Source organism: Drosophila virilis, chromosome 5 (genome assembly GCF_030788295.1).
Source record: "Drosophila virilis strain 15010-1051.87 chromosome 5, Dvir_AGI_RSII-ME, whole genome shotgun sequence".
NCBI lineage: Eukaryota > Metazoa > Arthropoda > Insecta > Diptera > Drosophilidae > Drosophila > Drosophila virilis.
This window is the reverse complement of record NC_091547.1, coordinates 12578717-12592593: the sequence shown is the minus strand read 5'-3', so window position 1 is coordinate 12592593 and position 13877 is coordinate 12578717. Positions and strand designations below refer to the sequence as shown.

The 13877-nt window shown below is 41.5% G+C and overlaps 3 protein-coding genes across 4 annotated transcripts; 1 reads left to right on the top strand and 2 right to left on the bottom strand.

Moving 5' to 3' along the window:
- Nucleotides 1-1567: 1567 nt before the first annotated feature.
- Nucleotides 1568-3067, bottom strand: LOC6624801 (zinc finger protein 239). Of its 2 annotated transcripts, XM_015173780.3 has the most exons (4): nucleotides 2869-3067; nucleotides 2698-2808; nucleotides 2076-2635; nucleotides 1568-2008 (listed from the first exon to the last, which is right to left on the bottom strand). In XM_015173780.3, the coding sequence occupies exons 2-4, from the start codon at nucleotides 2764-2766 to the stop codon at nucleotides 1801-1803; spliced, it is 837 nt and encodes a 278-aa protein (XP_015029266.1). In that variant the 5' UTR covers nucleotides 2767-2808; nucleotides 2869-3067; the 3' UTR covers nucleotides 1568-1800. The 2 variants fall into 2 exon arrangements, with proteins under 2 accessions (XP_015029266.1, XP_002050195.2); XM_002050159.4 differs by having other exon boundaries at nucleotides 2698-3067.
- An 809-nt stretch (nucleotides 3068-3876) lies between these two features.
- Sin1 (SAPK-interacting protein 1) lies at nucleotides 3877-6139 on the top strand. The gene has a single exon (XM_002050160.4). It carries the CDS (start codon nucleotides 4003-4005, stop codon nucleotides 5827-5829), a length of 1827 nt encoding a protein of 608 aa, XP_002050196.1. The 5' UTR covers nucleotides 3877-4002; the 3' UTR covers nucleotides 5830-6139.
- Nucleotides 6116-8315, bottom strand: LOC6626828 (uncharacterized). The gene is made up of 4 exons (XM_002050161.3): nucleotides 7949-8315; nucleotides 7563-7883; nucleotides 6352-7502; nucleotides 6116-6279 (listed from the first exon to the last, which is right to left on the bottom strand). Exons 1-3 carry the CDS (start codon nucleotides 8030-8032, stop codon nucleotides 7326-7328), a joined length of 582 nt encoding a protein of 193 aa, XP_002050197.1. The 5' UTR covers nucleotides 8033-8315; the 3' UTR covers nucleotides 6116-6279; nucleotides 6352-7325.
- Between the last annotated feature and the right edge of the window lie 5562 nt (nucleotides 8316-13877).

Genomic DNA, 13877 nt, shown 5'->3' with positions numbered 1-13877 from the left:
ATTTGACAATTTATAGCTGATTTTTTACAGAAGATTTAAACACAGATGAATTACCTAAAATTTCTTTTACAGCCACAGTTGTTTCGCGGAACCTAGTCAAGTTAAAATGTATGCTGCATACTTTCAGGCGCTGCTTTAAAATGAACTTCGCCTCGCCGCCATTTTGTTTGCGCTGGGCTGCGACGTTAATTAAGCGCCACGCGGAAACTCATCAACACATTAACCATGACGTCAGCGTGTGCCTTGCTGCAGAGCTCTAAATGTTTGTGCATTCCACTTTGATTACGCGTATTTGCATGCTGCGCTGGACTCGGCCCCAGACCTTCCCAATGGTCACACAATCTGGGTGCGCAAATATTTGTTGTGTATAAAGCACACAAGACGCCATACGGATACCTTCTGTGCTCGGCGGAAGTTATGACTGTGCGATATTCATATCGATTTCATGAGTATTCAATTAAAAACAAAACAAAAGCTGCATTTATTTGCGCACAGCTTAAGTATTTTTTTGTTTTAGCTTTAGCTGAGTGTGAATTTAACTGAAACTCAAGTCGACGTTTAAACGCATCGTATTTTCTGCTGACAACTGACCCAGCAAGCATTTTCATAATAAATTCATAACGAATGTCACGGTCTGCTATAATTAATGTGGCCCATTTGTCTGGACGGACATTAAAGCGGCTATTTAAGAAACTGAATGCCAATTGAACGCACACACGACGCCCGAGCGACGACAACCGAAAACCGCAAAGAGATGACGGCGAGCAGGAGCATGAAATATTATGGAACTGACTGGGCAACAGAATGTAACCAAGTGGCGGCATAATAGTTTGATTTACTGACTATCTCGGCGGGCAAACTCAGTAGAAACTTGGCAGAGTTCACAGAAAACATCGCCTAGGTAAAATTCTCATTCTGTGGCAATAAAGATTCCATCTTAATAAATAATCTTGTGTAATGTTAATCACGTAAACAAGTACGTGACAGTAATTAGTTTTCTTGGCATTGGAAATCTAAAAATATATTATCGATCCAATTTGTAAAAGACAAAACCGCTATCAAGTTGCAATAAATTGGTCAAAAGCGTAATGATTTTCTCAACAAAAAAAACAGTTTCTTAGATTTGTAAATGAATGTAACATCTAAATTCTTTTAATTTGTAAATTTCCATATAAAAATCAATGGCAGCAATATACCCAATAAATAATATTTGAGTAGGGGCTGGGTGTAAGTATAAACACATTTGCCCATTTTTACAGCTAAAAGAAGTGTCCGACAAAACGACAATTCACACGTCCAAGGTCTAAAACTTCCGCTCGAGTACTTTTGCCTTCAGGTCTTTATGACGTGACAAAATCAAATGCCGAAAATCATAAAGCCATAAAATCGCACAATAGGCGAGTAGTTAAAGTCTTAAATCTTTACGGGCAATAAATTTTCACACCTGATTTTACATCGCAAAGTTCCGTTTTCGATTTTTACTGCTTTAAATGCAATCGAATTGCAAATACGCTTAAATTACACAATTGGCAACTATGTTGACGCAGTTGGCAATTAACAGTTACAATTTCCATTTGTTATGTCTTGCATTTATTTATAAGAAGAAGAAATATGTTGGCCTGCATATTCATTAACGTAGCAGTCGCATCTTTCATATAAGGTCGCACTCACTTGATTGGATTTATATTTTGTTTCTGGCTGTGGGTGGTATGAATGCGATGTGTGTTGTGTATGTATGTGTGTTGTGTGTGTGTGTGTGTGTGAGCGCGCGTGTTTATGTGCGTGTGTATGGATGTGGCATTATTGTGTAGTCTCAATTATGATCTCGTGCGTATCCAGATCGGGCACCGAAAACTTCATCGGCAAGTAGTCGTCCGCATGCATATGAGACATTTGATTAACCTCTAGCTGGGTGCGTTCATGTTCCTCATGGCACTTGCCCTCGTGCTTCTCATAATCCCCAAACGTTTCAAAAATGGCACGACAGATCATGCACTCAAAGAAGCTACTGCAAAGATTAAGTAATTGGGATGTTAGGCAACCGGTGCAGTGGTCAAATGGGAAGCTGGTCTTACGGTTTCTGCTCGGCCTCTAGACGCTCCCTCGCCAAAGCCGTAGCCGCCTGTATTGCACCGGGCACATCCACATCGACGCCTTCCTTTATGTGTGACTGCAGATGCCGCTTAAAATTGGAGAGCTGGGTGAAGCCTTTTTCACAGTAGTTGCACTGATAAGGCTTGGCATTCAAATGACCCAGCTTGTGCTTCTTGAGGTTGACCAGTTGCGAGAAGTAGCGGCCACAACGCTGGCATCGAAACGGCTTCTCTCCGGTGTGTGTCATTTTGTGGCGTTTCATATTGCTTTGCTGGGTAAAGGATTTGTTGCAGAAGTTGCACTGATATGGACGCTCGCCGCTGTGTACGGCATAATGTCGCTGCAGGTTAACCGCCTGTGCAAAGGCCTTGGAGCAGATGTTGCACACAAACGGCCGCACATCGTTGTGCACCTTCATGTGCCGATCCAGATTGCCACTGTTGCAAAAACTCTTGGCGCACAATTTGCACTCATAGGTAGTTTTGTTATGGTTGTGCACCTCCTGTCGATGGAGCGTCTGATCGCGTTTACTTGTAAACATCTGCGGGCAATATTAAATATTTGTAAATAAGTTGTTTATTCGCCAAGGCGAGTGAAACCTACTCGGTCGCAACGTTTGCAGCTAAACTGATTGACCACAATCTTATCGAATTCCACCGGGATGCCCGCCATTTTTGGCGCTGCTACAACATCGATCCGGTGCGGTTTTATATCCTGAATCGTACTTATTGGAAATAACAGATCCATATAGAGTACAAGTGCACTAAAACTTACTTTGATTTGCCTAATTTCTATATAATTTTTTCGCGTCTTGTAGAAAAGTCATATGGTAGTAGAGATGAGAGCTAGATATCAATATATCGTTTTATCTGCATAGTGCACACGGATTTCCATGAATTATATATCGATGTTCTGCGATATATCGACTGAAACACTTCAAGATAATATTTTGATTTCATGAATAAATAGGTTTACTTTTTCAGCTGATTTATGCTACAAATAATGACTTATATTGAATGAAACTATAAAAACTTGTAGTCGTAAACAATTTTGGAATTTATGATTATTTTGACAATAATGAACTATCGTATTTACAAAAATGTGACTATCGCTTGCTTCAAAAATCAACGTCTTCAGATTCAAAGAAGAAGAACATACATTTTTGCCGCCATACTCAAATTTTAAAATATCTCACAATCAACAATTTGCAAGACTTCACAAATACTTATAATACATCTCCAATACAATGCTATAATATCTAATAATTCAATTTATGTTATGCATGACAGTGATGTAACCCATCGATAGGTGTGTAGCGTAACCTTCACAATGTATCATTCTTGTGAAATAACTTTTTAATGATGCAACACGATATATAGTGGGAAAATATAGACACATTTGACTCCATTAGTTATTATCAGTAACTTATACAATTTTATGTATAGTATTTGTTTGTTTTCATGCTCTAGAGTTGTGACCGTAACAAAATAAGTAATATATAAGTTTATGCAACAGCTGTTCTGTTACGACTCGGTTAGTTAGCAGATGTTAAAATCAACTTCCAATCATATTTACCGTTTTCGGCCAAAAGTGACGCCGGATTAAAAAATTGTCTTACATCAGATCACTATTTATATAATTTTCTATATAATTGCATTTACCAAGTCTACGTTATATAACTCAAAAAACAATAACGCCAGCTTTTCCAGGAAAATTAGTTTGCTCTGTTAATAGCATTAAGGCAACTGTTAATGTTTTTAGGGTGCCCACATATGCCGTTTAGTGTTGATTTGGAGCTAAAAATCAAGAAGAAGCATAATTAAGAAGGAACACAACTCCTTGCACACACAAATGCAGAGATAACTAAGAATTTGTATTGTTTTGTGAGTAAGAGACGTACCAAGTGCAATGGCCACCTATTCCAACCAGCACTGGCTTCTCTCGCACATACGCAACTCATTCATTTCCACGGATGACACGGGCATATGCGAGACCGTAATGCTGAGCGACGATATGCCGAAGCATTATCTGAGGAAATTTCAAGCTGCCTCAATTATGGATGTCTATAGGCGTAGCCACCGCAGCCAGGCATCACAGCAGCGCAAGTCGATGCCCAAAACTCCAGATACTGCCACGCCTACGCAACGGTCTGCGCCACTGCAGCACATGATGCCACCCAGAATAGCGGATCCGCCGCTGCAGGAAGTAGACTTTGTCTGCTATCCTGGTCTAGATCTGAGCGATGATGAGGATCTGGACATGTCCACGCACTCTTTCGACATTCAAATGTATCCCGAAGTGGGCGCCCATCGATTTCGCTCGAACACAGCACAGAAGCTGGAGAAATTGGACATAGCGAAGCGCAAGGCGGCGCGCATTAAAAGTGTTAACTACAATGAGGAGGTATTGCCACCGGACCGCAAGGATTTCTTTAAGCGCAAAGAGGTTAAAGAGCAACCCAGAGAAAAACCCTCCACTTCAAAAACAACTGCAGCAAATGTGAAGCGTCCGGAAAAAAACAGCGATGACGACCTCTCTGATGAGGGTGTTAAGAGCATGCTGACGGAACAGCTAGCCAGAAGCCCCAAACAGACGCAAAATCGTTTCATTGAATACGCTCGCTTTGATGGCACCGCCCAGGTGGGCATGCCCACAAAGCGCATCAATGTCTATGTAAATATGCTGCCCGAGCCGGAGCGCAATTATCCGCTCAAAATCTGTGTACTCTCCACGGCAAAGATCATTGAGGTGATTGGCCTGGTCTGCTACAAAACTACCCTACAGTATCCAGATGCAGTGCAGCTCAAGTCTGTGCAGCACTATGCATTATATATGACGGAGGATAACGATGATATGGATGATTTTCCGCCGCTGGACAATCGGGAGCCTTGTTCCAAATTTGGATTCTCGCATTTGACGTTGGCCGAACGCCGACCGCTGGCGCCGGTCACGCGCATTGACTATCACAATCAGTTGGGCACCAAGTCTATGACTTCAGAGGAGGACAAGGTGGCGATGGCGGATGCTGCAGTGCGTGCGCTGCAGAACATCAATTTGAATGGAGACGTGCCCGACGCCGGCGGGGGAGATGGCGGCGGCGAAAGCCCCCTAGACCATGTTAAAGAGTATGAGCAACGCCTGCTTAACCACAATGATATGCTGGAAGCGCCAATGCATCGGACCTATCGTGTCAGCATCATCGACAAACGTTTCTTCAAGTGCGACGTAACGCTGGCCGTATCCGGGGAACGCATCGAGATAGATCAGCATAAGAATACCAAATTCTGGACGCAACGGAAGCCGGTGTCTACGCCCATCGATATGGTGGCGCACTGCGAGATTGTGGAGCAACGGCAACTAAAGGCACTGCTGCGTATTTGGCTGAAATCCAACTCTTCCAGCAGTATGACTACCAGCTGCACCTCGGCACCCAGTACTGCCAGCATTGCCACGCTGATCCCGGGCAGCGGCAGTGTGGGCCTTATTCATTCGCCCGCCAGTCCCCGTCATCAGGCAACGCACAGCTCCAGTTCGCCCTTTGGCCTCTTTGGCAGCGCGTCCAACATTCGATTTAAGCATTACGACTTCGATACGGACGTGCACACGGCCGAACAGATACGCAACAAACTGAACTGCATTCTGGAGATGCGCGCCAGCGATATACGACGCGAGTTTCTGCAGCAGCGCGAACGAAAACAGGAGAAACAGCTGGCCAAGCGCCAGCTTAAGTTGTAGTATTTTGTTCCTAAGCTGGCCATGCTGCGCCTCGCCTCGAGCTGCTTGTGTGCCGCCTAGCGTGCAGTGGACGTAACTCTGAGGCCATCCTTGTCTGTCGCCGGCTAATCAACTCCAATTTCCCATCCCCGCCCCGCTCCCTCCAACCCGTTGAAGTTGTATTTTAGTTGCTAACCTAAAGAGCGTGTGTAACACACGTTTCGCATAGCCTATAAGTATTTATTCAAACACTTAAGTAACTAAAAACAAATCCGAAGTGCAAAATGAAAAATAAATAGCATCAAAGTTCACAATTATGCTGAAAGACAAACTGTGCTATCAGCTTCCACTTTATTACTGTAAATTGTGTAATATTAGCAACAACAATAGGCACACACTGACACTGATTCTCTCGCCTTCGCCTTTAGCTGCACTTGTTCCCCAGCCGTACTTGCGAGCATGCTGTGTAGCCTGAAAAGTGCAATGGGTTATTCACATAAGAATCAACGCTGATTGTTGGCAGGCAAATCATATCCAAAGTACCTTTAGGATCAGCAGCGTCGTTCGTTATATTAGCAACAACAATAGGCAACACACTGCCAGCGATTCTCTCACCTTCGCCTCTGGGCTGCACTTGACCACCCAGCAGAACTCGCGGACATGACAGCAGCATCGTTTAATAGTGATCGTTAGCAGCGTTATGAATGCCTATGTACATTGTAAAAAGTTCTGCTGGGTGGTGTCGCTCTCTTTCTCTTTCGCTCTTCCTCCCTTCCTGTCTTTCTGCCGTACAAACGCGCACTCGGACTACTTCCGCATTCGCGGCTTCAATTGTAGGCGGCTGGCGCGCGACTTTGAAGCGTTTTACTGGCGTTTTGTGCGCGATTAGCGTTTTGTATTTCCGTTTGGCGCGGCTCGTTGACATTGCAATTGTCTGTAATCAATGTGCAATTAATCTAACAGACCCCCAGACGGGGCCAGGCCGAGCTAACGGGTATTTTGTTATTGCTATTGTACTCATAAGTATGTTTTGTCGTTAGACTTGTGTTTTATTTATAGTCTTGCAATGTCAGGCAGAATCTCTGTGAATGGGCGGGCGGTACCTAGGGGCGGCGACAGCTGTTAAGCTTATTAATAGCTGCTTTTACATAGTGCCGTTATAATTATGATAGATCTGTGTGAACAGACCAATAAGATATATAACGATAAGTCATGAAACGTTTGTTTTCGTTTCGTTCTATGTAAGGCCAAGGCTGCTAACAAAACAAAAGCTCACAATTGCGACTTCACTGGCAACAATTGACATTTGAGGTCAGCAGTGCTAAAGGCGTTGATGATGATGCCGATGCCGATGCTAATGATGATGATGATGATCATGATGATGCTGCTAACTGGCGTGACTATATAAAGTCAGCGCAAACAAGTTCATCGAATGAATCACAATACACAATGATTGATATCGATATGAAAACGAAATTGAAAATTTGGTTGTATTTTAGAAATCTGTACATCTGTACTCAATTCCAAAACTTCTGACGCTGTCGATTCGTCTCAAAAAGGCTGCCCTTAAGCGTTGTATTAATGCCGTAAGTTGTATTCGGCTTATAGAAGAGTATAGAAAGCGTAAAATCCATCTCGGGCATAAAAGCTGGAAACTGATCCACACCAGATATGTTATGGAAATACAGCAGGCCCTGTAAGACGTAGGCGTAGGCATTAATTAGGCACAACTTTAATCAAATCTCCTTTCATACCTCACTGATGGGACACACTTTTGCCAGATTGCTGTTTCTGATCATGTTCTGATAGACGAGGTACGCCAGTTTATTACACATGACGCCATCACGCAGCACCTTGCAGGCATCAAATGCTGAATCGAATAGCACCATTTCGGTCTTTTGAATTGGGCGTGGCACCACCAGCTTATACTTAACCCACACGTCTTTAATGGGCTCAGTCACCTGGATGTCGGAGCTCAGGTTGCCATCGTCCTGAATGCGACAGCTGAAGTTGCTGATAATGGGCCACAAGTTCACGCAATCAAAGCTGGACCACTTCAGCACGTAGCGCGATCGCTAAAACCCGGCAACAAGCTTAAAACAGTTAACAGTTAAAACAGGTGCCTCTTGAGGGGACTTACGCGTACTGCGTGTACAGATGACCAATTGGCCAGAAGCCAGAGGATAACTAAGAAGCGACTCCGACAGATTTCGTTCATGTCCATTTGGAAACTGAACGGGCATTTAATGTTTTCGGCTACTTGTTGTAATAAATGCGACTAGCATAACGATCGAAATATCATCAGTTATGCTTAAATGAATATGCGAACGGGCGAAAACAGTTGGATTTTAATTATGTATTTTTTCGTGCCACGTGACGTATGCGTAATAAATGCGATCTATTTTGTCACTGCCTTTTTTTCAACTGATTTGTGCAACTGATTAAGGATCACTATATATGGCATATTTATGCCTTGTCCGTGCCCATGATTTATGCCTTGACGGCTGCTGCTGCTGCTCCACCTCCGAAACTGGCAAAGGAAAAACAAAAAAAAAAGAAACGGAGACAAAACCCCAATTCAAATATCACATGCAATTTGTCAAATTGCGTTGCGGGTTCAATGATTTTTTTTCTGATTTTCTTGATCTCTGCAAATGCGAAAATATTCATTGCGAATAGAATTTATTATTAGCAAGTGCAGTCAGCGTCGACAAATTACCTTCAATATTTTCTGTGCTCGTTGTTTTAGTTGTTCTTTTTTTTTCATTTATTTATTTTTTTTTTTTCTGCTGTTAATGAACTAAATTTGCGTTCGCTTTTGTGGGCGTCATTTTGTAACACATTTTGAATTTCACTTGGGCGTGCCACTTGTGGTGCCGCTCTAAATACTATTATCAGCTAATTTACTTAAGAACAGACCCACAAATATGTGCATATAAATGCGTTTGTATCTATGTGTATCAGTGTGCATGTGTGTGTGTGTGTGTGTGTGTGTGGGCTACAAGGATGCGTGTTGCAGCAGACGAGACATTGTCGCTAGAGCTAATTGAAAGTCAATAAATGCTATGAAAATTAATTAAAAATGCACACAATTGCAACCTTGACATTGAAATCGAATGACAGACAACAAACATAATAACAGAAGCAACAACAACAACAACAACAACAACAACTATGAAAAGTTCACGTATGAAAGTTGCCAGCGTGTTGGCTGTCGGGCTGACGGGCTGTCGGGGCGGGACTGGGACAAACTTGGCACGCATTGTGAGCGGATTTTCACTGCAAAACAGCAGCAGCAGCAGCAACAACAACAACAAGAACAACCAGAATATTAGCAAAAGCAACAACAACAACAAGAACAGCAACAATGTTGTTGTATTGTAAAAAGTGAGCGGCATAGCAAACAGTTTGCCGGTCCGTTTCTCAATTTATCAAATGCATAAAATAATAGGCCTAGGCGCATAATTTAATGTCGCGATTTTAGAAGGCCGCACGGGCTTCTATGCATATGCAGATTAATCACGATGCAACAACAACAACAATTGTGGCATGTGGCATGTGTCACGCAAAACAACCGGACAATGCAAATCTAAAGTTGATGCACCCGATAAAGCTAACCCCAACAAGACTAGAAGTATAATATTTAAACGTTTTTTTTCAGAGATAACAACTATAGTTCTTAGTTTTGAATGATTCATGACTTTTGTTCAACTTTACATTGAACTTGTCCTTACTTCGGTTTTTTGTTTTCGTCCGACGAACACTTCTAGTAATTTCCGTTGCTTTTAAATTGCGTTTCTATAGAAATCTTGCGTGCAATTGGAATGTAAATAGCTTAATTGCTTTACGCTACAAATCAAATAAACAATAGCGATGTGGGTAAGGTTTAGCTAAGCAATAATTTAATTAAATTGTTATTATTATTAATGGAACTGTTTTGAAGTATTGTACTTTTAAAGCATAACTGAGTAAATGCTTAATTAAATAAATGTTCATTAAATATTTATAAAATTAATTTAATTTAATGCATAAAATTTGTAACCAATTAGATTAAGAGATTGGGGTAAAAGAAACTATTATAATTTTTTAAATAATGCTTGAGTTGATGAAAATTGCAATTTGCAAAAAAACACTTCAAAATGAAGGTTAAACCTAATGAGACATACTTTAATGTACTTTTGCTCGAGAAAATATCAAAAAAATGCACAAATGGGCAGCACTTTTCATTGCAGTACTGGCGCGATTTCGCAATTTGGTAACACTTTTATTTAAAACTGTCAGCCCATAAATGTTAAGAGTTTAAAGTGCCTGAAATGTGCTTTACATTATTGCCATGTCTTTCATTATGGCCATAACATTTTGCACATACCGAGACCAACCCACACACACGCAGACTCTGTGCGTTGTTACCGCAGCACGCACCAAGCAGCCAGCGTGGCCAGTCCCAGTCGCAGTCGCAGTCAGTCAGTCTCTTGGAGCCATTCACAAAACGTTTGCGGTCCCAAAATGTGATTTTAATTGCACAACAATTTTCAGTTGGCTTTTAAATGCGAGCCGGGCCCAGTTCTACATAGGCCTAAAGCGTGTTTTATGGGGCTGTTCTCGCACTGCCCGCTTGACATATGTAACCCAATTCTGTCGCAGACTGTGAGAGTGAGAGCGAGTGAGAGAGAGAGCGAGAGAGCGAGAGAGAGGGCGGGCAGAAAAGAAAGAGAACGTATGAGAGGCGTTGCACTTGCAATTTTTCAACATAATTGAACGGCGAACTTTTAATTAAAAGCGTTCTTTTAAAATAAATAAAATATGCGCACAAATATTCAACAGCAAAAAATATGTAACGCCAATTGTGGAGGTCAACTGCAGTCAGCCAACCCAAAGACGGAGACAGACAGACAAACAGACAGACAGACAACCTGTTCCACACACTCGGATCAATCTGCCAGGCCAGGCGGGCTGGCAGCGGCTTCCTGGCCAGTGTAAGCGCGCTTTCTGATTACAATACAATAAATTGTGCTTGGGGTCTGTCAAGGTTGCGATGTTGTCTGAGCTTCATTAATGAAGTGCCGAAACTTGGGCTCGTTGCCGGCACTGGCTGCGCCTGAGTCCGAGCACTTGCAACCACATTTAGCGGGCAACCGGTTCAAGTAGATGCCACCAGCAGCTTAGTCGCGCTTAATGCAGGTGGTGATTGCAACTTGTGGCCAGACAAAAGGCGCTCAGCTTCAAGGCTGCAATGCCCTTGGCTGACAAACCGAGTCGGGCAACAGGCTCCTCCGAACTGAACCTGTTTGCACACTCTGCACAGGCAAAAGGTTCTGGGTTATGCAACAATCCCTGTTTCTAGCCGCTGTTCTCATGACCCAATTTTCAGACAGGCGTACCTAAAATTGGCAAACGTCTGTCATTTAATTTAAGCATCATAAATCGCATAATCCAAAAGGACTTAATGCCCTTTGGGAAATGTTAAATATGGCTTTAAGTTAAGCCACAAATTACAACGCGGCAGCTGTTGGGCTCAGCAACAATTTGTGCCTGCCACATGGACAATAAGTGTGCTACCACGTTTCTCTGCTTTTAACATTGAACTTGGGGTGAACAGCGTCAAGTTTAATATTTTATTTATATTTATTAAATCGTTTTTCTTTTTTTTTGGGTGCTGTCGTGCTTACGTTAGCCAGTTGCCAGCTGGGGCCCAGCCATTGCCTCACGACGTTAACTGTCATGCAATCTAATGAGGTGATTCACATATTGCGGAAAAATATTGGTATAAATAATATAAATAGCATAAAATAAAATATAGTATGCCTATAAATTATGTAAGTACCTATATGACAAAAAATAAATTGATATGCAAGCGAATACCTAAAAACATGTTAAGGAGCTATCCACATAAACGTTACAAATAAGATCTAGTTGGGCATGGCCGACTAGCAGATACCCTAAGCACCCTTTAGTAAAGTTTAAACAACTTCCCAGTAGCAGTTTAATTCGAAATGTGATACGTGTCAGTTTTGTTTAAGTGTATGGACCTCGGTTCCTAGTTCTTTCCTTTTCTCAATATCTGATTTATATTTGTGGCACTTGCCATTTGAGAAAAGAAACACCTTTGATATACTCGACGCAGATCCATCCCAATCCAAAAGGTTTATTTTATGGCTGCTGTAATTATAAATACATCAACATTAATTAGGATATATTTTTAAGACGAACTCTTTGTCCATAAAAAAACTCGTTTATCGATTGTTTTGCTTTCGTGTAAGCTGTTAAATTTAATTATTCGCTGCAGTTCGATGTACTTTTCAAATAACAATATTTACAATTGTTTTTTGTGTAATACTCTCAAAAAGTTTTAACATTTTGGCAAGAGTTCTGCTCACTTTCTTAATCATCAGCATATTGGGTTATTTCTATATTGTTTATTCGATTCGATACCTTTGGGAATTTCCTACACAATCTTTGTTAATTTATACATTTTTACTAAACAAACTGGTAACCAGCTTGTGGCGCAGCTTCAGCTACCACCTACCTCAATGCGAACAATTCGATGCGATTTGATTTGTTTCGCTTTGCGTAGGCTCAAGTGTACAATTCCCAAAAACATAATTTTTGTTGTACGCGCGACGCGTGCAAAATGTCAACAGAAGGACAAACAACAGCAGAAATTAGAGTGTAAAGCTGCTGCAACAACAACAACAACAGCAGTAATAGCAATAAGTAATAATAATTATAATGCTCCGAGCGCTGATCATAAGCAGATCGACAACGACAGCGCCTGGATGACCCTGGGCTATAGCAGCAGCTCCAGCAGAGTGTAGGCATAGCAACAACAGCAACAACAATAACAGCATGTGTGCAAAAAGTAAATAAATGTTAAATAAAAGCAAATAAATGCGTGAACAATAACAAACATGGCCAACAATGCAGCGACTGCGCGTACTTAAAGCCTAAAGTGCCTTTAAGAGCCAATTGTTACTTATTATTTGTCCCACAAACGGGCACCTGACTAGGCCAGAAATTTGGCTTTGAGTAGCTCTGACCTATCCCAACAGATACGAGAAAACGAAAAATAAAACACAATTTGCCAACTTCCTGGTTAGATGGCGAGCTTTGCTGCAGATTAATCTTTCTATGGTACATTTTGATTGACACGCCCTTTTATCTTAATATAATTTTACTTATTTTTGGAGGCTGCCAACAAATTACAAAAAATCATAATATATTATGGTTTTGAATTTATTTTTGATTTCTAAATAAATAAATCATTTGTTTTGTTTTGCTAGCAAATGTTGTTTTTTTTTTTTTTGTTTTGCGGCTATTGTTGTTGTGTCTTTTACCGCAAGGTTATTTTGCCATTGTATTATGTGCACTTGTTGTTGTTGTTGTTGTTTGAGTGTTTCTTAAAAATCATAATTTACTTGTTGGCAAATCAAATTGTATGACTACTCGAAATCAAATGGTCCGCAAATGCCTGTCGTCAATTGCCAATTAATGGACAGCTGACCTTAACGAGCTGCTAGCCGAACTCACATTAGGCATACGCCCCATTAGCCCAATTGGGTAAAAGAGTTCTTTGTGCTACCCGCATACGTACATGGATGTGCGTAATTGGATTGTAAATGTGTGTCAACACTTAAGATTGTATAATTTTATCAGTGCATTGAATAAACAAAAGCGACGTTGCAACCACTGATGCAACCACGCCGACAGCGTTTCATAAATGCCCGCCTGCCACTAAAGGGATTAGAATGCAATGGTGCCCCATAACATAATAACATAACGAGTAGGCAGCTCGCATGACGCAATTTGAGGCGCCTCTGAAAACGCTTTTGAACTTGCACTTGACATTCAACTGGCAGCTGGTGGCGGGGAGAGGAGGGGGGTTTCGCTGATGCCACAATGGATTTGCCTCTGAGCAGCTGTTTTGTAATGAGTTAACGGGAATCGAGCTAATAGAACGACGTCGTTAAAATATTAAATTGCCAAATGGCAAATGCATAGTTAAACAAATTACTGACCTTGTTGCAAAATCAATTTATGAAAGTAGAAAACCAACATGTGTACATTTATTT

What these genes read in the sequence shown, in the direction of transcription:
- LOC6624801 (XM_002050159.4), bottom strand. Translation starts at nt 2,841, where the DNA reads ATGGATCTGTTATTTCCAATAAGTACGATTCAGGATATAAAACCGCAC. An exon ending in GCTGCAAACGTTGCGACCGA is followed by an intron (nt 2,636 to 2,697) that starts GTAGGTTTCACT and finishes TATTGCCCGCAG; the next exon opens with ATGTTTACAAGTAAACGCGA. An exon ending in CTAGAGGCCGAGCAGAAACC is followed by an intron (nt 2,009 to 2,075) that starts GTAAGACCAGCT and finishes TAATCTTTGCAG; the next exon opens with TAGCTTCTTTGAGTGCATGA.
- Sin1 (XM_002050160.4), top strand. Translation starts at nt 4,003, where the DNA reads ATGGCCACCTATTCCAACCAGCACTGGCTTCTCTCGCACATACGCAAC.
- LOC6626828 (XM_002050161.3), bottom strand. Translation starts at nt 8,032, where the DNA reads ATGGACATGAACGAAATCTGTCGGAGTCGCTTCTTAGTTATCCTCTGG. An exon ending in CATCTGTACACGCAGTACGC is followed by an intron (nt 7,884 to 7,948) that starts GTAAGTCCCCTC and finishes GCCGGGTTTTAG; the next exon opens with CGATCGCGCTACGTGCTGAA. An exon ending in AAGTGTGTCCCATCAGTGAG is followed by an intron (nt 7,503 to 7,562) that starts GTATGAAAGGAG and finishes TACGTCTTACAG; the next exon opens with GGCCTGCTGTATTTCCATAA.